Raw genomic sequence first — 23,490 nt, 5'->3', positions numbered from 1 at the left:
TCTTTATTCCTGGCTGCTCCGGGAATTTTTTTCTTTGTCATTATTTTTTAAGAGTTTTAATACAATGTGACTTGGAGAGAGCCTCTTTGGATTAAGGTAACTAGGTATTCTCTTTGCTTCTTGGGTTCGAGGATCTAGTTTGTTCCATAGGTTTGTGAAGTTCTCATCCACTATTTGTTTGAATAGGCTGTTTTCTTCTTCCTCTCTCCTGGTATGCCTATTATTCTTATATTGCTTTTTCTGATGGAGTCAGGTAGTTTTTGTAGAGCTCTTTCATTTTTTATGCTCAGCTCTCTTCTTCCTTCTATATCACTTCTAGATTCCTGTCTTCAATACCACTCATTCTTTCCTCCATCTGGATGGCTGTTTGCTATGCTCCTGACTGATATGCTTTATTGAGTGCTTCATCTCCAGGATTTGTTTGGTTCTTCTTTTTAGTTTCAGTCTCTTTGTAGTTATTTCATACGTTAGTTTCCTGAATGAGTCAAATTTTGTCATCTCCCATTGAGTATTTTCAGAACTGTATAGTAATCATAATTATATCTGTGGTTTATTTTCCAACGGCATCGTAAGTTTTTACACACACTAACTGCATATTAAACATGTAAGAACACTTTGCATTTCTAAAGAAATTATGTTCCTTCCATGGCTCCCTTGGTCTGTTTTCTCTCTTTTGTTCAGACGCATGAATATCAGAAATATTTCACTTCATTCTTTATTAACTTAGAAAAGGTAACTGTTTGGCTCAATGATGATAAATGGCAACTGACACCTGGGCATTGAGCCAAAAGGGAATGGTGCCACCTGCAAACTTCATGCCCCGTTGAAGGGGAAGCCTCCACCAGCTCCAGCTGACAGCGAGCTGTGCCAGGCAGCAATGTGGGCCCAGCAAAGGCCACATCATCTGATTTTTTCAAAACCAAGAATCTGGATCTTTTAAGGTAAAATATCTCAATTTATAAATACTGGCAATAGATGCAAGGAAAATGTAAAGATTATGAGGCTCAAACACACTATGTCCATGGGTAGGAAGCAGCAGCAGCAGTCCTAGGCTGGCAGCTCATGAGGGCTGGAAGCATTTCTCTTTTGAGGCTGCACACAGTAGATCATCAATAAATACTTGTTGGCTGTTAACAGGATTATTTGGTCACAATATTCATAAAAACAAATCAAATTAGTCTACCTAAGTGCTAAAAAGTTTAGAGGCTGCCAAAAGGAGGAGACAAAGAAACATGGCCCAAATGAAAGCACAGATCAAAACTCCAGAAAAAGAAATAAACAAAATGGAGATAAGCAGTCTATCAGATGCAGAATTCAAAACACTGGTTATAAGGCTGCTCAAGGAACTTAGTGAGGACCTCAACAACATAAAACAGATCCAGTAAGAAACGAAGGATATACTAATTAAAGTAAAGAACAATTTACAGGGAAACAACAGTAGAGTGGATGAAGCCAAGAATCAAATCAATGATTTGGAACACAATGAAATAAAAAAACAACCAATCAGAATAAGAAGAAGAAAACAGAATCCAAAAAAATGAGGACAGTGTAAGCAGCCTCTGGGACAACTTCAAGCAATCCAACATTTGCATCATAAGGGTGCCAAAAGGAGAGGAGAAAGAGCAAGAAATTGGAAATCTATTTGAAAGAATAATGAAAAAAACTTCCCTGATTTGGTGAAGCAAATAGATATGCAAGTCCAGGAAGCACAGAGAGTCCCAAACAAGATGGATACAAAGAGGCCCATGTCAAAGATAAAGAGAATTTTAAAAGAAGCAAGAGAAAAGAAGTTAGTTGCCTAGAGGGGATCCCCGATAAGACTGCCAGCTGATTTTTCAAAAGAAACCTGGCATGCTAGAAGGGATTGGCAAGAAATACTCAAAGTCATGAAAAGCAGGGGCCTACAGCCCTGCTTTTGAGAAAAAGGAGATCAAAACTATGAACAATAAAATGGAAAGAAATACATATCTACCAAGAATTGAATCTATAAACAAATAAGAACAACAGAGACAAATTCATGGATATGGAGAGATTTTTGATGGTTTCCAGATGGATTGGGGGGGGTGAGGATCTGTGGGAATGGGTGAAGAGGTGAGGGGATTAAGAAGTACAAATGGGTAGTTACAGAATAGTCATGGGGATGTACAGTACAGTTTAGGAAATGGAGTGGCCAAAGAACCTACACATGACCTATGGACATGAACAATGGTGGGGGGATGCCTGAGGGGGTGGGGAGTGCTGGGCGGAGGGGGGGCAAAGGGAGAAAAATCAGGACAACTGTAAAAGCATAATTAATAAAATATAATTAAAAAAATAAAAAGTAAGTTTCAGCCAAGCCTCTAGGATGGCAAATTTCAGACACTAAAGTGAGGTGCTCAACTAAGACGCAAATTTTCAAAGGAAATACCTGAACACTTGTTATAATATTCTAAAGAGTATGAGGGGTTAAGGGAGAGAGGATTTGAAGAATTTCTTTGGAGGGAGCAGTATATTGAACTCCATCTCCCTTAGGGGTCAGAATGGGTAGAGCATACTTGTCCCTCCCTCAAGCTTGGGGAGGAAAGCTTAACATAACCAATAAGGAACAGGGACAAAGTGGACTGTCAGCTGCCTGACTTCCACATGACAAGTGTAAAGGACATGAGACGAGCTGGCTGCAAAGGAGTGAGCTGCATTGGAACCGGCCTGCACTCCCAGAATTTGCTGCAGAAAAGGATGCATTAATGAGCTATGGTGAGCATGCTTTTAGGTTTTTTGTCCAGTGGGTTGATAGGTCTTCAGCGACAGTAGCAGGGGCAGACGTTGGGAGTCCCAGGAGTTGCGGAAGGAGTGAGGGACAAGGCTTTGGTGAGCGCATTATCCACATCAGCAGAACTGCAGAGGAGAGGTCCCCAGTTGGAGGGGGTCTCCAAAACACCTACAAGAACATCCCACAAGAGTGCCAGTTCAAGAGTGCCAACATTATCTTCTGTCTTTTCTGCTCACAGTCTCTTTCCTCCCAACCGCCCCCCCTACCCCCCAATTCTAAAGAGGGCAGACACAGCAGCCAGAGATGGGGGAGGAGTGGAAGGAGAAAGGCAGGTTACATCCCCTTCCCTGGGTCAGGCATCACCGCTGGTACTGAACCTTAACGCAAGGAGGGAAGTCTCTGTAACTTTGAATTGAAAGCTATAACTATTACATAAGGCTGGACACTCTTAATTTTGGAATCGGTGACGCAATCTGACCATGAGATTTTTATTACCTCAGAGGTATCAAAAATTCTCTGGACCTCCCACACTGGAAACAGTTTATGGGGACAGAGGGAGACAAATGAAGGTGTCTGTGCTTATCCCCCTGTGTTTTCATGTTCACTATAGTGGTTGCACTAACTCAGGCAAATAGGGCAATTTAATGGTTCACATACCAAAGTGTGGGAAGGGCCAGGGTGTAGAGAGGCTTCAGGGATGATTGAAAGAGACTGGAATGCCATCAGGCCTCCCTCTCCACTAGCTTTACTCTCCTCCAACTAGCTTTCTTCCTAAGTCAGGAAACACGGAGCCTGTAACTTTCAGGAGTACATTTTCAGCTTTGCCACTGAGAAGGGAAGAGACTGATCTCTCTGTTCCCAATGGTAGTACTCCCCAGGGAGGGGTAGGAGTGGTCTAGCTTACATCGGCTCCTCATGCCTGTTCCTCACAGTGATGGACGAGATGGGGTTTATAAGAAAATTATGTTTCCACATGACACATGATTAGAAGGAGCATTTACTGGAAGAAATAATGTGCTGCCCTAAACAAAGGCCTCTCAGGAACAGAAGGAAGTCTCTGGAAAACTAGAGCTAGCTAAATCTCCCAGGTATAATAGGTATAACCACTGTTAAATTGGACCGTGGACTTTTTTCCCTCTTATCCTCATTCCACTGTGGGGTTTTTCTTCCCTGACCACTCTTCTTTTTAAATCTTTCTCATAATGCCTTCAGGAGCCCTGTTCCAACCACCTGGCTTACCTCCCTCTACCTCCCAGCAGACCTGAAGCCTGGCTCTGCCCTGCAAGACCTCGTTTTTCCTGCAGCTCTCCAGAAAGGCTGCTTTTTCTCTCAAATGCCAAGTACCTGTGGGTAGTCAGGAGGGTGTGCTTACGGTGGTATAGTTCACTGAGCTTCTTGGATCTGTGGGTTTACAGTCTTAACCAAATTTGAATTGGGGCGGGGGCATTACTTTTTTTTTTTTTGCCTTATCCTTTCTTTTGTGAGCTCCTATTAGATATGTATTAGGCTGCTTGACGTCTCACTAAGCACTGATGCTCTCTGATCATTTTTTCCCAGTAGTTTTTCACTCCGTATTTCATTTTGGATAATTTCTATTGACATATTGTCTAGTTCACCACTCTTTTCTTCTGCAGTGTCTAATTTGCTGTTTATCCATTCAGCATATTTTTCATCTCACTTATATTTTCATCTCTAGGATTCTTTTTTATATGTCTTTCCTTAGTATTCTCATACTTTCTTCTACCTTCCTGAATATATAAAGTATGGTTTAATGTCTTTGCCTGCTAATTATATCATTTGTGTTATTTCTAGACCTGTTTCTATTGATTGGTTTTTCTTCTCATTATGGGTTGTATTTTCATGCTTTTCTGAATTGCCTGGTTGTTCTTGATTAGATGTCAGCCATGTGAATTTTACCTTGTTGCATGCAGAATATTTGTGCATTCCTTAAGTATTTATGAAGTGCAATCAAATTACTTGGAAATAATTTGATCCTTTCAAGACTTTCTTTTAAGCTTTGTAGGGTCAGGGTTAGAGGCAAAAAGTGAACTGTAATCTAGGACTAACTTTGCACCCTTATTAATTTTGCGCACTACTAAGGTAATAATCCCTTCTGAGTATGCTGTGACGCCCCATGCATTATGATGTTTTCCCTCAATTCCCAGCCATGTGTGAGCTTTTGTGGGGATTATTCTGCCTGTTCCTTCCCAGTGGTTCTATCTCTGGCTTCCAGTTGTTTCTGCACACAGATGCATTGATGAGCTGAATTCAAGGGGACCTTCAATAGATCTCCAGAGCTCTCTCTGTGTGAAGTGCTCTCCTCTCTGGTACTCTGCCTGTGAGTTCTGCTACTTTGGTCTCCTTAAATTGTCAACTCTTGTTTCCTCTTAAGAAGACTCTTGGGGTCTATTTGGGTTCTTCCCTGTGCTGAAGTGTGGAAACTCTGTTCAAACCATTAGTTTGGGTAATTAGCTTGACTTCATTTGTTTTCTTTCTTTCAGAGACCAGTGTCCTGTGCCACCTATTGTTCAATGTCTGAAAAAACTTTTTTCATATGTTTTATGTTTTTATCTGTTTTTCTTTCTTTCTTGACTTTTTTCCTTATTTAGTCTAGACTTCACCTTGTTCAACTATTTAGCTTAGCTTGATGCAATCATCTTCCCATTGCACCCAAACTGAATCTCTCATTCATGTCCAACTCTCTCTCCTGAGCTCCAGACTTGTATACCCAGCCACTTCCTGGACATTTCCATGTCCTATAGACACCTAAAACTCAGGTGCCCCACACAGAGTTCGTTTTCATCACCCTCATATACACAGAACCTGGTTCTTCTCTGGTACTCACTACCTTATAAATGGTACCACTGTTCATCGAACTGCCCAAGCTTGAAACCTGAGAGGATTCCTTGATTTCTACTTCTTTCTTAATTACTATATCTTTTTAATTTCATCTTCTCAATGGATTTCAAATCTACTTTTTTCCATTTCTACTATCCTTCACCTCCTACCTGGATTACAGTAACAGCCTCCTACCACATCTCCCTGCCTCCTGTCCTGTCTCTCTCTAACAGATTCTCCATGATGTAATTAGTGCTATCTTTTCATAGAATAGAGATAGTTAAGTCTTAACACTGCTTAAAGCCTTTGAATGGCCTCTGTTGTTCTCAGAATGAATCCAAGTTTCTTGGTTTACAAGGTCCTTCATGATACAGCCTACAGCAACGATTCCCAGTTCACCTTCTGAGCCCCTGCATTGCCTCCACCCTGCCCCTGCCATACTCTGTCTCCCGCCAGACTGAGCTATTTTCTTTTCCTGCAAAGTGTCTTCACTACCTTCAGGCCTTTGTACATGACTTTCCCTTCACTTAAAACCTTATTCCCACCGCTTTCTCATTGGTTGTTCCCTATACATTGCTCCTAAATGACCCATAGTCACTTCAACACTCAAAATGCTGCAGATCACACTTATCTTCACCTGTGCCCAGCCCTGTTTTTTGTTCTGTTTTGCTTGGTTATAGTATTAGCATTCAGTTATCCAAGAAAGATATTTTTGGTGTACCCTCTCTCATTTCTAGATACAGATCCTCCTTTCTATACTATGGTCACTGCTTTTGCTAGTTTTCACTGTTACTCAGAATATGCAGCTGCCTCTCAATGTCTCCACCTGTCTTTGCAGCCTCACCTTCAGCCACTCCTGTCTAGGCAGCCTTTATGCCTGACAGCTGTTGCAGATGACATTTCCGCCATCTTTAGCCCTCACTCACCTTGCTGACTTGGTAGATACCCACTCATCCCCAAGATATAGTATAGCTGTCACCAAAGCTAAGTCTAATAGATATTTTTGTAGTGCCATAAGGACCTTTGTGATTTGGACTTCGCCTACTTTTCCATCTCTGTTTTGTACTATCTCCCCCATACTCTGTTTGGGCCATTCTGACCTTCTTTCAGTTCCTTGAATAAGCCATGAACTCTCTCAACATAGGGCCTTTTCTTAGAAACAGATTTTTCCCTACCTGAAATGTGTCCTCATCTCTTTATTTGGTTAATTCTTGCTCATCCTTCAGACCCTAGTTAAAACATGTTCTTTTAGAAAGGCACTCCTTGACCCTCCTGTCTAGATAATGCCACCTCTTACATTGTCCTTTAACATGTACTTACTTGCTCTCATAGCCCTTAAATTCCAATTTGGAATTATACATTTATCAGATTATTTGACTAGTGTCTCTCCTCCATGGGACTAGAAGTTCTACGAAGGCACTGTCACTAACAGGGTGCTTGCCATGTTAAAAGAATGGTGAATGAGTAACACTTTCTCTGATTTAAGCTGTTAGCCTAAGTGCCCCCTAATCTGTGCTCATCACCAAATATACAGAATTTAATACATTTCTGCCATTAGTTGCTCATGAGTCTATAGTGCGCATCTGTTATTTTTTCCCTCTTTTTAGAAATAAGACCCTTAAATTTCTTTCAAGGAACTACTTTTCTATCATTGCTGGCAAGTGGTGGGACTGTCATGGTGATGTCTATCCATAGCATAGATTCTTGGCAAAACCTAGATGGTTAAACTCTTTCTTTCTTAAGCTAAGTGACACAAGGGAGAAAAACAGTGTGCTAAAGAGATGGACAATCTGCTGCCACCTAGATTCCCGGCACTGCCCTTCGTGTCCTTTCTGTGGGCCAGCTATTTGGCTTTTAATTTGATTCTGTAGGTACTCATGCCCTTCCAGTAAATTCCTTTTTCTTTTGGGCTAGCCAGGGTCAGTTTCTGTTGCTTACAACTAAACAATCCTAACTATATATGGAAGAATATACAGAGTAATCAAATGACCAAGGCAGCCTAATAAGTAGCCTTAAGTCCTGGATTCTTTGTCTCCCTCCACCCCTTACCACAAGGGGGCAATGTTAGCAGTGGGGGCAATGTTAGCGGTGGCCGCAATGGTGGCAGCACTAGCTGCCTCTCCTAGTCACTAGCCCAACCACCTTGTACTCTAGTGCTTCCCTTGCTCTGGCCATTCCTGGCTCCCAGCCTATCCAGCTGATGACATTGCAGTCACCTGCCTATGGAGAGCCTGACCTGGATCTTCTTAGGCACTCTTCCCTCATTTCAATTTCTAGCTTTTACTTTGGGGTTCCCTTCTGATGACTCAAAATTTTCCAAGGTAATTCCCTCCTGTCATTTATAAAAGCCTAAAATTTAACCTTCTCCACCAAGACTTGCTGAGGCTCCTCAGTAACCAGTGACTGCCCTGTCTTCAACCCAGGCAGGGATCTGAGCTGACAAATGCTCTGCTCTCACATTCACAGGCTGTTACTGAATAAGCTCATAAACACTTCCTTATTGAGCCCCCACCTGGCAGGAAAGCTTATGTATAATCTTTAGGAAATGCAAACTAGAATAGAAAGCCACCAGGAAGGCACAGGCACAATGCTCTGTGAGTACAGGTGCAGAGCTTCTTCCTCTTGGGTTTGGGCAGGGCTGCGGATCCCACAGCATCTCACTATATACAAACGTGTTCCTGAAGTTGCATGTGAATCCAGCTTATTCAAGGGAAATGCTATTTTGAGTGTACCAACTCTCAGGGAAAACTCAGCTCTGGAGAAGCTGGCAGTAAAGCCCAGGTCTCCCTGGCAGTCCACCTATCCCAACTCTGTAATAAGAACAGAAGACTCTGGGACTCCCAAGTCAGCCAGGCACAATGTGAGCCGATGTGCACACACAGCTCTCCCAGCACCTGAGGGTAATCTCTTCCCAGATGTCAAAGCAGGAAGCCTGCAGCTGCACAGTGAAGGAGAGATGTTCGGTCTGGTGGTTCAGGCTTCCTTCCTCAGCCAGGCTCGAGAGCCCAGCATCACACAAACCCCTGACCGAGGAGCGCATGTGTGCCCTTTGCCTGGCTCCAGATGGGAAGCGGCCTCAAGGATGCAAATCTCTGCTCTTCTCCTTTTGCACCTGCACCAAGTCAGACCTGTGAATGCATAAAGTGCTTTTTCAGACACCTAAAGTCTTTGAAATTAATCTAACTCTTCCATTGCCATTTCAAAGGGATAAATTGGTGTTTTAAGTCATATAAACTCCTAGAAGGTTCAGAAACTGAACATAAACTAAAGGAGGCCACAAACCAAAGTGTGTATGCACCTAATAATGAAAACTCTCTCTATATAAGGCAAAAGTAACAGAATTACAAGAAATATACAGCAGGTCTCCTGTCATCACAGTGGAAACACATATAACATTGAAAAATCAGGCTCACAAAATCAGTGAGAATTCAGAATATTTAAACAGAAAAATTAATAAATTTCAACTGATATACAGAGTAACTTACACCCAACAAGTAAAGAATGCACATTCTTTTCAAGCATATATGGAACATTTATGAAAACTGACCACCTATGTGGCATAAAACCTGATATGAAAATTTATGAATTTGAAATAAGCTCATTTTTATTCAACACAATATACTCCGTGAAACTTTGTAATTCATTTTGCTCTTCATAATTCCACAAAGTACAAAGGTGATCACTTTCTATCTATACTCTCATGAGAGACCCTATTCAAGGATGAGAGGATACCTCCCTGAAAGTTCCCTGAGGCCAGTGTCCTATTCTAGGTTCCTTAATGCCACTGAGTCCCGAAATGGAATTTCAGGGATAACAGGTGTATATTGTGAGCCAACTGTACCACCACCATTTTTGGTCTCCAGTGATCCAATTCCTTTTTTCACTCTAAAGAACCACCACAAATTCTAATCAGCTGCCACTATGCTTTTGCACAAAGCAGATGCTTATTAAATACCTACTGTTGTTGAGAACAATGAATATTTCATATGAAGACAAGTTTGGGGAACATTACTGAGGTATATAAAGTTTAGTTTATGGGATAAAAATATGGACTTCATGCTATCAGAAAACCACAGTGCTTTATATTTAATACACAAAAGGCAGGGCAGGCCATTAGGCCAGGAAACTCCAACCACGCAGAAGCCCTGCTGCCAGATTTTCTTGGAAGGGGTCTCTGGCTCCAATCTCAGCTATAATGAATTACTAAGTGCAAAGGGGATAAAGGTAAATGAAAGTAGGACCGATCTTAACCAAAATAGGTTCCTCATTTCTGAAGAAATGGCACTGCAGTCTCCAGTAAAAGTCATTGGCAACACTGGACACAAGTAATACATGTCCTGGTTTGGGAGGAGGAAGAAGCTGGTGACAGTTACAAAGAGACTGTCAGACACGCCAGACAAAGGGAAAAACCAAGGGGAACTACTATTTATTGAGCACCTACTGTGTATTCATGCTGCTCTCAGTACCTTCACCTACACTCTCAATTTAATCCTTACAACCCTACAAGGTAGGTATTAGCTCCATTTTACACATCTGGAAACAGAGGCTTAGAAAGGGAGAAATAACACACTCAGTATTCCCAATCAATAATTATACTAGCTGGGATGTTGTTGACCCAACCCAGGTCTGACTCTGAGACTTCTTTTTTTTTTATTTTATTTTGGTTTTTCAATTACAGTTGTCCCCTTTTCCCCTAATTTCTCTCCCCCATGAGACTTCTTTATGTTATGCCACACTGACTCTCAGAGAAAAGCAAAAATGAGACTCTCATATCAGGAGAGCAGCTGCCATGAGAGCGATTCCGTACTATTCATCTCCCATCCCCCACGCCAGGATGGTGTCAAAAGGCCCTAGCCAAGCCCACACATGAATTATGGGAGTCCACAGAGGCCAGAGAGGGGCTGACCAAAGTGCAAACAGCTCCCACATCATCTCAAGTCAGGGAAATAAATCATAACATAGACTTGATTAATCAAAGACAGCTAAAATAGAAAAAGCAGTTTTATAAAATAAACAGAAAAATTCACTGACCTAAATTAACTGACCCAGTAAAATAACTTGGAGGTTCACAAACTGAAATCCAACCTCAAATGGATTTATGTTGGCATGGGGGAGGGGAGAGGCCTAGCAATAAGTTCCTGATGAGATGGGGTCTCCTGTCACTGTGAGCCCCCCATCCACGCACAGCACAGCTCTTCTGCAGTGAGACACTGCTGAGGCCCATGGAGAGTGCAGCACCCAGTGGTAACTAGGAGCTTCATCCTAGTGAAGGCAAAGCAGTCATGCACCAATTTCCCCTCTGTCCTGGATAAATAGCAGGTGTCTAGAGCTGGGCATGCAGTGAATTCAATTTGACTCATGATGTCAAGTATATCCACACCATGCCAGGGCATCCTGCAGGAGGATTACGAGGAAAAGCATGTCAAAAGAACAGCTGGCCTGGCTGCTGTGGCTCAGTGGATTGAGTGTCAGCCTGTGAACCAAGTGTCGCTGGTTCGATTCCCAGTCAGGCCACATGACTAGGTTGCATGTCAGGTCCCCAGTTGGGGGCGCGAGTGAGAGGCAACCACACAGTGATGTTTCTCTCCCTCTCTTTCTCTTTTCCTCTCTCTCTAAAATAAATAAACAAACAAACAAATAAATAATTAATTAAAATTAAAAAGAAAGAAAAAAGAACAGCTGGGACCAGAAATAGAAAATATAGTTCACTCTGCAGTCTGTACCTTAAACTTCACCACCTAGTAGGTAGATAAGTATAAATAACCAACCGAGCAATTATTACATGAAACAAGATGTGTCCCTCTCTCCAAAAATAATTTTATTTTTCCCAGTTGTAGAAAAAACATGCTTACCGTAAAAATCAAAATGTAAAAAACTTACAAAGAATGAAGTGAGAACTATTTTAAACCCTCATCAAAAGTTAACTATTGCAAACATTTTCATGATTATCTGCCCAGAAATCTCTTTCCATAAATACATTTGTGAATGTGCATATATAATTTTACTTACATATGGCCTCAATATCTATGCTGTTGCTTCTTATTTTGTTCACTCAACAATATCCTTGACATCTTTTGTGTCAATAAAAATAAAATTGCAGCATCAATTTCAATGGCCCCACTAGATGGACATGCTGTTATTTATGCAATCCTTATCTATCCATTAAGTGATGGGCACTGTTGTTTCTATTTTTCAACTCTTCATTCAACAAATATATACTGAGTATCTATTATGTGCTAAGTACTCGTTTAAAGTACCAGGGACACAGCGATGAACAAGATATGCAAGGTCCCTGGCCAAATGAAGCCTACATTCTAGGGGGGAAGACTGACAATATACAAGTAAATAAGCAGATAATTTGAAGGAAGGAAGAGTGCTAGCAAGGAATAAAGACATACCTTCCTAGAGAAGGACTCTGTGTCAAAAGAGTAGATGACTTTGGATAAGTGTTCTGGGAAGATCTTCCTGCAGACATCTGAACAGAAACCTGTGACAGTCAGGCAAAGCAGGAGGAATGAGTATTCTAGGTAGAGGAAAAGTTGAGTACAGAGGCCCTGTGGCAGAAAGAGACCCGGCATATTCATGGAACAGCAGGAACGCCAATGTGGCTTGAGGTCAGTGAGGGGCAAGTGGACCAAAGTGTAGAAATAAGTAGAAAGAAACTGGAGTAGAAGCCAACAAGTAGGGCCCTATATGTCAGAGTTTGGATTTACTTTAAGCGCACCATGAAGTCACTGGAGAGATTTCAGTGCAAACAAGATACGATCTGATTTACATTTTTAAAAGATTACTCTGGCTACAGTGGAAAATGGACTGCTGGGAGGCAACAAATGAGCACAGAGAAATCAATTAGATGTTCACTTGTCTAAGGGGGAGATGATGGTAACCTGACAGTAGTGTTAGATGGAAGTGGCTGGACAAGGACCAGCTGTGAAGATAAAGAAAAAAAAAGTGGGGCCCTGGCTGGTGTGGCTCAGTGGGTTGAGCGCTGGCCTGCAAATCGAAAAGTTGCCAGTTTGATTCCTGGTCAGGGCACATGCCTAGGTTGCAGGCCAGGTCTCGGGTTGGGGGCATGTGAAAGGCAACTGATCAATATACCTCTTGCATATCAATGTTTCTCTCCCTCTCTTTCTCCCTCCCTTCCCCTCACTCTAAAAATAAATAAACAGAATCCCTAGGTCATAGTTTCAACAGCTGGAAAAATAGGGAAGAAAAAATGGGAGAGGAACAAATATGAACATGCAGATCCTACACATTTCATTAGATTTATACATAAGCATTTTGGTTTGGGGGGATACTGTAAATTATTTTTAAAATTTTTGATTTTCAGTTGTTCATTGCTTGTATACAGAAATACAATTAATTTTTTGTTTTGGTCATATAGCTTGTTATTGTGCTAAACTCAGTTATTTGTTGTAGGAGGGGCTTTTTTTGGTAGACTCCTTGGGATTTTCTATGTAGGTAATCATGTCATCTATGAGGAGGGTTAATTTTATTTCTTCCTTTCTAATCTGTATTTTTTATTTCTTTTTCTTGCCTTATTGCACTGGCAAGTACTTTTATCAGTGGCTCCTTATCTCAGGGAGGGGCAGTGTTTCACCATTAAGTATGATGTTTGCTATAGGCTTTTTATAGATGCTCCATATCAGGAAGAAGTTCACACCTAAGCTTACTGATGTTGTTTTTTAATCATGAGTAGGTGAATTTTGTCTCATGCTTTTTCTTCAATTGACATGAAGATTAGTTTTTCTTCTGACAGTTCATATGATAGATTACACTGACTGAGTTTTTTAATGTTGAATCTTCTATTCCCAGGTAAAACTCCACTTGGGTACCAAATTTGGGAAGTTTCTAGCCATTATTTCATTGAATATTTCTTCTGTACTGCACTCTTCCTTTTCTGAGAGTCCAATGATACAGATGGTCAACTTTCTGGTATTGTCCCACAAGTGACTGAGGCTCTGTTCAACATTTTTAATCTTTTATTTTCCTTTGTTGTTCAGATTGATTAGTTTCTATAGCTTATTTTCAAGTTCACTGATGTTTTTTCCTCTGTCATCTCCATTCTGTTATTGAGCCCATTCAGTTAAGTTTTTAAATTTCTGGCTATTGTATTTTTTCTTATATCTCCATTTGGTACCTCTTTATACTTTATTTTTTGGTGGGGGGTGGCTAATAGCTAACGCTTCCTATCTTTCCACTCATCTCAACAATGTTTGCCCTTACTTTTGGTAGCATTTTTATAATAGCTACTTTAAAGTCTGTCAGATTATTCCAACATCTGTCAATTTAGCATTGGTATTTCTTGCCTTTCCCATGCAAGTCAAGATTTTCCTGGTTCTTCATATAATTATTAATCTTGGATATTTTGAATATTATGTTATAAAACTTTAGGTTTTATTTAAATCCAGTGGAGAATGTTGATATTTTTGTTTTACCAGGTAATCAAACAGGTTGGATTTAGGCAGCTGGTTCTGACCAGCCTTTGATGGGTTCTGGTTTCGATGCCAGTTCCATTTTCAAAACCTATTCAGGTGTGTCTTCTGTGTTCACCACCCAGTGTCCAGTCTGGGACTCAGGCCATAGTCTACTCCTCATTGTTATGTTGGTTAGAATATGCACAGCTCAGGGATTAGCTCAGAAGTTCATAAACTACTTCATGGAGTCACTTTCCTGAGATCCTCCCTTTCTGTTTTCTCTTGTACTTCCCAGTTCATTGGGCTTTCCTTTCTCGGTCCTCTGGCCAGAAAGCTGGGGTTTTAGTTATAATACTCTGCCACCTGTTTCCCGAACTATACCCAAATCTGGGGCCAAGCAGCAAGAAGACAGAGAGAGAAAAAAGCAACCAGATTTCATGTCACCCTCTTGGGATTACAGCTCCTTTAATCAGAGAGGGTTTCCCTTCCTCGGTTTCAGGTGCTTGAAGGCCCACTGCTGCCACCGCCACCACCACCACCACCACCACAACCACCACCACCACCACCACCACCACCACCACCATGGAACTGCCTAGGAACTAGGGCAGGAGAGAACAGAGAAAAAAACAATCCTTGGGATTTCCCCTCTGTTTGAGCCTTAGGGCCCCTTTCCTGCCCCAGAGTCATAACTAGAGGTCTTCTGGAATTCTCTCTGTGCCCTGGTATCCACTGCTAGGTTTTGGGCTGCCTCAAGTTCACAACATGGAATACCAGAAGAAAAATGAGAAATTCACTGTCAGTGTGGTAGTGTTTTTAATTCTAGTCTTTTCCCCCAATCTATCTGTTACTATTTATATTTTAGAGTCTTCAAATAGCTGCCAAATGCCTTATGTCCAGGCCTTTAGCTGCATTCAATGTCAGAGACAGATTCTTATATATGTTCCTTGTCCATTTACCTGGTATGTATATAAGCATTTATTTATGCAAGGAACATATCTAGAGGAGGAACTGCCAGGTTATGGAGTATATTCAAATTTAGCTAGTCTTTTCCAAAGTGGTTATAAATAATTTATCTTCTGAACAGGACAAACTCAGAGTTTCTACTGTACCACATTCTCACCAACATTGGAACAGTAATTAAGCTTTTTAAGTTTTGCTATTTTGGTATCTCACTGTAATTCTAATTTGCACTCCCCTATATACTAACAGAATCAAACACCTTTTCATAGGTTCACTGACCATTTGGGTTTCTTCTTTTGTGAAGTGCCTATTCAGTCTTTTGCTTGTTTCTATACTGGGTTGTTTCTTCATTCCCATTGATTTTGTAGTTCTTTCACAGTTCTGAAAACAAGCCTTTTGTTGGTTATTTGTGTTGTAAATATCTTTTTTCAGTCTAGATTGCCTTTTTTACTCTTAATGGTGTCTTTCGATTAACCGAAGTTCTTAACTTTAATGTAATCAAATTGATCAATCTTTTCCTGTAAGAACAAAAACTGTCCACTCTGCTTTAAAGCAACCTCTCCTGTCTTAGAATTTTGGTGAAGGACACCTCACACAGGTATGAGACAGCAAGATGGCAAAGCAGAGAGAACAGCCTTCAGAGCCAGGTAGAGGGCAATGGCCCTGGACAGATTACTTCACTTCTTGAGCATTCATTTCTTCATCTGTAATTAATGTTACATTGTCTACCTTGCGAGATGCATGTAAAGCATTTGGCGCAGTGTTGGCACACAGCAGGTCCTCAGTGAACAGTGGTGGCTGCGACCACATTCTCTATCGTTCTCTTGCCCACACTGCCACAACTGCCTGAGCCTTATGGCTGCTTTGTGAAATATCTATCTATTAACTGTCCTCAGCAGGCCTGCAAAGTCTCCCTATTATTCATAAGGAGCACCCACCACCATCTTCAACTAAAAACACAGGCTTAAAGTACAGAGATGCTCTTCTCACAAAGTAATGTCATTCCAGGGCTCCCAAAGGGATATAATGGCAGCAAGATGAAAAATTAAAGTGACCTTTCTGTTCACTGCCAACAGTGCAGTCGGGTGGAGCAGGCAGACTGCCTCAGATATGAAAAAGCCTAGCCCGCATGAGCCTGGGTGATTTTGTGTAAAGGGGCAGGTGTGGCGGTCTGTGTGTCCTGCACTGTAGATACAGGGAAGAGTGGGAGGGTGCCAGCCTGCATGAGTTTTGTTTGGCACGAGTGCACAGTCAAGAAAAGTGCACAGTCAAGTGCACTTCTGGGAGGTTGTGCATTTGAGTGTATGGGGCGTGCGTGTAAGTGTGTGATGAGGTGCGTGTCCTTGGGAAGCGGCGATGTTCTCTCTGCTGGCATTCTGCTGAAAGCCCTGAGGGTTATCTACTCCAGCACACCTAGGGCTTGGCATCTCTCAACGCTCTCTGCCCTACTCTCTAGGACAGAAAACATACCCTCTTATATAAACCTGGACCCCCGAATTAGGAAGGAGCATCTCCTGAAATCTCTTCAGTGCACACTTTTAAAGCAACTGGCAAAGTCTCATGGGTGTTGTATCCTACTGCTGCTTCCTAGACCATGAGTCCCTAGAAAGGCTTCTTGAGGCTTCCCACAATTCTGAGATATTCCATTGCCCACCTCCAAATACCCGCCCCGCCTTATTAGGCTCCATTTCAAATGTGGCCAGTATTGAGTGCTGAAAGGATTATAGATGGGGAGAGACTAGTACCTGAGCCTAGAGTTTGTCCATCGGAGTCAAAGGATAGAACCACTGAATCTGCAACACAAGAGGACAAGTTCATTTCTTTCTCCTTCTTACAATAAAAAAACAAGTTCCCACTGGCTCGGCCCAAACCCTCCCCAAGGGAAAGTCAACTAGAATGGAATTCAGCTGCACAGACAGCCTGTACTGGTCCATGCCCACCCATCCACTGGGCTGGGACGCCCTGCGAGCCCAGCCCCCAGCCTCCTGCCACCGGGAGGATGATCTCAGGGCAGAAAGAGCACTTGAGTTCTTCAGAGGCATTTCCTGCCAGATTAGGGGGCAAGTTTGCTTCTTTTCTCTTCTCACAGTGAAAATTTAAAAAAGCAAAAGGAAAATTCCCTCCTGCATCTAGTTAAAGACGCTAACATTTCCCTGTGACTTTTTCCTTTCTTTTCTTACCCATATACCCAACTGTTTATTATTTCTTCCCTCCAAAAGGCTTAAAGTGGCCCATAGGAATTTACTATACACAGTGGAATGAAAATGGAAGAAGTCAAAGAAAGGAAAAATATTATGTAGTCGGGAAATGTTACTGTACCAAATGCATGCCATAAGGACCTAAACAAACACTTATAGCAAGAATCAAGGAGGCCTGAACATCCAAACTGCCAAAGGAGAAAATGAAGTTACAGGAGTCAGTGCCCACATTGATTCAATCATTTGTTCATTTGTTCAACTGTTTAGTAAATACTTATCGTGCATGTACTATGTGCAAGATACTATACTTTGAGACACAGCAGCAAATAAAAATAGCATGGTCTCTACCCTCATGGATCCACCTGCCATCAATCTAGGAGAAAAAAAAGTTACCAAACAACAAATTATTTAACTAAAAACAAATTAAGTAAAAAAGAAGAGTGCTGTGAATGTTTCTATTAGGAACTAGACTAGTTTAGAAGGGGACTGGGTGTTGGTTAGGAGAGGCTTCCCTGAAGAAGTGACACTTGGAACTAATAACTGAAGGAGAAGTAAGGGTTAAACCTAACAAGAACGGATGGGGCACTCCAGGCTGAGAGAATATCCCTCATGGAGAACTGGAGCAAGATGTCCTAGGGTGCTTCAAAGCAACTAAAAGACCAAAACATAAAAGCAAACACTCTAGAGTGATTAGAAATTTCTCTTCTGGGTTTCCATAAAGGGGGACGAAGCATGATGTTAAAGACTGTATCTTCTGCAACATATTTATAATAATTAATTGCAAATCTTGTATGGCTGTTTCTTATAACATGACCAATACAAATGATGGCATAAAGCTAGTGCACAGTTCAATAAAAGCAATTATAAAGGACACTGAGATAATTTAATTAGAGTTCCAGTCTACCTCTTGGCCTCTTCGACTGAGGCCCAGGATAACCTCAGAGACCCCAGACTCAAAAGGGATCACATTCAAAAGGCTCACTCATTACAGCAGAATGCCAGCTAGATGGATATAGGACCACTGTCTGCAGCCACACCTCCACCCCAGCATCATCCTTCAGACCTCAATCGGCATGTTATTTTCTCTTAGTACACATGGAAATTTGACATAATAGTTACCATAACTGTAAATAACATCTGTCCCCACTTCTAGACTATAAGACCCATAAAGACAGACACTATATCTGCTTTATTCACTGCTATATTACCAGCATAAGATCTGGCACTCAATAGCTACTTGCTGAATAACAATCCTCGAGAAATGAGTGGGCCACATATACTTTAGGCAATCTTTCACACATAGTTTTTCTCATAACCAAGTGTTTATGAAGAACTGGGTGGCAGAGAACTAGAAGATACAGTTTTGTATAAGAATCCAGAGGCATCCTTCCCCATGTGGGAAGGTCACCCTCTGCTCCACACCCCCACCATTATTAGGGATTTCTGGACCCAAGGGTAGGTAGGACGACGACCATGTCCAACTTGAAGCAGCTAGAGAAGCTTGAGACCTTCGCCCATTGTCCTTTATAAGATTATAAAGGGTCTTAATATCTGAGAGGGAGGGATTGTTATTTTTTACGAACCATGGGTATGGACTTGGGGGGGGGGATTGCTGGGGGAGGTAGATGCTGGATGGAGGGGAGTAAAGGGGAGAAAATTGGAACTATTGTAACAATGTAATCAATAAAATACATTAAAAATAAATAAATAAATAGATAAATAGATAAATAAATAAATAAAAGAATCCAGAGGCAGATATTCTGTATTGCTAGTTAGGGGCAGATCCATATGCTTTGAAACCTACCAAGTAAAAGGTAGGGTTGACATCTTTTTGCAAAAATGTAAACAGAAGCACAGTTAGGACACTTGGCTAAACAGACAGATGATCATCGTGTGACATACAATCAATGTCTAACTCTTACAATTCTATTTCTTTATCAGCACTTCTCACATTTGTCTCCTCTTAATGCTACTGCCCTTTCAGAAAAGAAGCCCCTGTTTCTCTGAGTTTTTTTTAATTGAATTTATTGGGGTGACATTGATTAATAAAATTACATAGGTTTCAGGTGTACAATTCTATAACACATCATCTGTATATTGTATTGTGTGTTCACCATGCCAAGTCAAGTCTCCTTCTATCACCATTCTCTCAGTTTTATTGAGGTATAATTTACATACTTTGCCCTGGCTGGTTTAGCTCAGTGGATTGAGCGTCGGCCTGCGAGCTAAGTGTCGCTGGTTCGATCTTCCAGTCAGGGTACATCAGAGAAGGAAAACTCTGACTCCAAAAAACCTCCGCTGCCTTGCGGCATACCTCTTCAGGGGAAAGGCTAAGGGAGTAAACCCCGACAGAAAATCCGGAGCCGGAGTCCCTAAGGCGGTTTGACGTTGTAGTCAACACCGGCAACTCCTGCGGCGCACCTGAACCCAAGCTGTATCGACTCCGTCTTTCCCTTGGACCCTTCAGCTGCGAAGAGAGGGGGGGTCTGCTGCATGGGCAACAGCAGACCCTCCATATTACCCTGCCCAGGCTCTGTAGCTTCAGCGTCATCGCAAGATGTCGATTCAACACGGGAGGAGACAGATACCATGTCACTCCCGAGTCGGACTGCACAGCCATTCTTGGCGGTGCAGATAGACTCTGAAGAAGCTACACCATCGTCTCTCGAGACGGACGGCTGCCGACGAATTTACATACTATAATATTCACTCATTTTATGTGTACAATTGAATGAGTTTTAGAGAATTTACAGAGCTCTACAACCATTACCACTGCAGTCTTAGAACATTTCCATCACCCTAAAAAGGTCCCTTGTGCCAATTTATAGTCAAACCCTGTTCCCACCTCCAGCTGCAGACAACCACTAATTTACTTCCTGTCCCTATAGGATTTGCTTTTTCTGGACTTCTGCCTATCTTTTTGTGCTGGGATTGTTCTGATAGTCCCCTAACTACACACTTGCCTTCAACTTAGCCTACTTCCACCACCCTTTCTACTGTTGCATGATTTTTCTAAAAAGTATACATACCTGATTGTGTCTTTGCTCTTGATTAAAATGCTTCCCATAGCCTATAAAGTCCAAGATCTGACAGTCAAGGTCTTTACCATCTTCCCTCATTTGCTACCCATAATATACCTCGTGTTCCAGATACTCCAAACTATGTACATCCATTTCCCCAAAGAGATATCTGCCTCATATCTTCAGACATCAGACATACTGTTCTCTCTGCCTGTTTACATGAAAAAACAAAAACAAAACCTCCCACTTTTCCATTAACACCCAACTCAATCATCCCTCTTCTTAAAACCTTCTCTGATCCATTCTGCCCATTCTCTTCTTTAGGCCGTCAATGACCTGCTATTATAGCATTATTATACTGCATTATACTCCTTGTTCACTTTTCTTTTTTCTCTCATTAAACTACAAGTTCCCTGAGGACAAGGACTGTCTATTCATTTTGAAACTTTGATGCCTAGCTCACTGACCAACCCAGAGAAAGTAGTCAATATGTTAAGTAAACAAAGGAATACACTAGTAAATGTCCTTGCTGTCTTTCAAAGGTGATGTTATCTGAGTGGTAGTTCACACATTGGAGGAAAATGCATTATGCATATAGATTCTCATTCAATTCAAGTCAACCTTGAACTGTCCTTGACTATGAAGCTTCAGAGGTTCAGGCCTGGCCTCATTCTATATAGATAAAAGCATTCCCACAAGTCAGCGCAGGGGGAATAAGAAAAATGGCCAAGGAGCTTTCTGGGTGAGAGGTCACACTCACCTGAAGATTAGGAAAGGCTTTCTGAGGAGGTCACTGCCCAGATTAACAACAATAAAAAACAGTATCTCAAATTTGTATTTCAGTGGACAAGTATTTTTCCAATTGCAATTCACCTTTGTATTCACAAGCAGTCTTGAAATAGTTTCTTAAACTTTTCAATCTAAATGTAAAAAAAAAGGTTAAGGGTTAAATAAAAACCTAAAACTTAAATTAACTAAAAGAAAAAAGACTAAATGTTAACAGTGTTTGCCTCTGGGAGAAGGAATTATAGGTAGTGTTTATTCTCTGTATTTTTGAAATTTTTCTACAGTAAACATGTATAACTTACATCATCATTAAAAAAAAAAAGTTAAAAAAAGAACTCTCAGATCCAGCTCTAGGACTTTACCCTCTAATTCACTGGTATCAATGCGAAAGAATGGAAGGTTCTTGACTGACTTCCCTGTTCAGCTTTTCTCCTTAATTACTGAGGTATCCTTGTTCCGTGCCACGTAAATATGCCTCAGCTACAGCAATTTCTAAATAGACTGAGCTTTTCAAAAATTCTTCCCCCCTTCCCACAAATCTTGTCAAGTACCTATGATGTGCCAGGTAAAGGCATATCTCTGTCAATGTTAGAAACATTCAAACCTGTAGAGAATTTTTGTGAGCTTATTTGAGCCAAACTGATGACAACTGCCAGGAAGCAAAACCTCAACGATTTTAGAAAATGCTGTGCAGAATGGCAGTTTTGCCCCTTATTTTATATATTACAATCCAAAGAGGAGGCAAAAGGAGGTTACATGAAATCCACTGGTGTTAGATTAGGGAGGTGGGAGAAAGCAAGTGGGGAAACCTCCGGGATTGGATAAAATGTAAAATGATAGACACATACTTCTTACACAAGTGGGTACAGGATAGTTAACAGTCAATAATTAACATGATGACAATAACGACGAGGGGATTTGTGTTCTCCCCCTGGTGCAGTGCCTGTGCCTTGAGGGACGGAAAAGGAAATTTGACATTCCAGAAGTATGCAATCATAGATGCAAAAAGACAACAGACAGGCTCAGTTAAGGTAAAGACTGACCTTTGTTAGGAAAAAATACTGGCCTAGAACATGACTACCCACCATGACCTGCTTTTAGTCAGGAAGTTTTAATTTCAGACCATCCAATTTATTACTTGAGGTCTCTGAGTTTGTAAGGCTGCCACACAGGCCTCCCTGAGCTTGTCAGGTTTTGCATGTGGTCCCCTTTCTTCCACACCTCGTTTTATTGTGCCTCACAGATTTTTTTTGGTTTTTGTTTCATTTTGTTTTGTTTTTACAAACTGAAGGCAAGACCCTCCACCAGCAAAAAGGTTACAACTTGTTTTCTTGTGATACTCACTTCATTACAGTGGTGTGGAACCAGACTTTCAGTATCTCCAAGGTATGCCTGTACTAGAGATATGGAGCCAAATAGATTGTTTCTGCCTTCCAGCTAAGGAAAACAAACTTAATAGCCATTGAAAATAATGTGTGATATGGATATTCTAGGGGCGAGTACCAAATAGATGACAGCCTTACTGGAAAGAAAAGTCAGAGTTTTCACAAATATTATTTCCAGTGGTAATGGGATGCCCCTAGAGCATGTGTCTTTAAACTGAAGAAGATGCAAATGAGACAGTAGAAATTTATGGAGGAAGTTAGGGACATATTCATGTTTTGTGTAAATTTTGTTGGACGTCGCTTTGAGCATTAAAGCCAATAAAACTTGAGAATCAGTTTGGACAATCATTATTTGTGTTTGTGCTAAAGGATGTAAGATCATTTTAGTAATAAGCCACTTTGATAGTAAAAGGGAAAATTAAGTATTCAACAAGTTGAGAAGTTTGTTTCGCAAGAAACAGAGCAAGAATATCCAGACTTCTCCCTCCTGGGTTAACAAACATATAATTTTTATTTCAAGCAGCCCAGCCTCCAGCTGTTCCTGGCTTCCAGGCCAGAGACAGCCATGTGGTGTGCTGTACAAGTGACCGAACAGAATTCCAGACCAAAGTACAACAGCCCGTTGCTGCACGTGACTTGTTCAATGAAGAAACTTAGAATTTACTGGAAATCTTTTACTATGGTCAGATGTTTCCTGTGCCTGGTTTCTGAAGCAGATAAAAAGAACATAAAGAAAGTATGAAGAATGGGGCTCAGACTTTCCAGTCATTAGAGAGGCTTCCAGAGCTCAAATTATGCAGTAAACAAGCTACATTTTCAGATCCTACCTGTCATGGCATACAATCAACACATATATTCTGCTAGGCACCCTGTGTAAGTCTTAGAGATGCAAGAATTTTAAAAAGTCCCCTCAGGTAGCTAATAGGTAAAAGAAGAATACATATAAAACTAAGCATTCTGTAGTTAACAATACTGTATTGTATACTGCTTGAAATTTGATAAGAGAGTAGATCTTAAATGTTCTTGCCACACACATACACACAAAAAGGTAACTATGTAAGGTGATGTATGTGCTAACTAACCTTATTGTAGTAATCATTTCACAATATATATGTATATTAAATCATCATGTTGTAT

At 41.1% G+C, this 23,490-nt stretch overlaps 1 protein-coding gene across 8 annotated transcripts in view; it reads right to left on the bottom strand.

The window, feature by feature from the left end:
- The window catches only part of ST3GAL3 (ST3 beta-galactoside alpha-2,3-sialyltransferase 3), a 194,143-nt gene that overhangs the window by 101,944 nt on the left and 68,709 nt on the right, over nt 1–23,490 (bottom strand). For 5 of the 8 annotated variants that reach the window (XM_090269286.1, XM_090269283.1, XM_090269284.1 and 2 more), the window contains one exon: nt 16,710–16,757. The exons of the other annotated variants lie outside the window; for them this stretch is intronic. Coding sequence is in view for 3 of the 5 variants with exons in the window: in XM_090269283.1 (XP_090125409.1) it covers nt 16,710–16,757 (48 nt within the window). In the remaining 2 variants the exon portion in view is untranslated. The remainder of the gene's footprint in view (nt 1–16,709; nt 16,758–23,490) is intronic. 8 annotated transcript variants of the gene reach the window in all.

This window comes from Furipterus horrens, unplaced genomic scaffold (genome assembly GCF_987537825.1).
Source record: "Furipterus horrens unplaced genomic scaffold, mFurHor1.1.pri manual_scaffold_3, whole genome shotgun sequence".
In the NCBI taxonomy this organism is placed as follows: domain Eukaryota; kingdom Metazoa; phylum Chordata; class Mammalia; order Chiroptera; family Furipteridae; genus Furipterus; species Furipterus horrens.
Note: the sequence above shows the minus strand (reverse complement) of the source record. Positions and strands in the feature narration are given on the sequence as shown.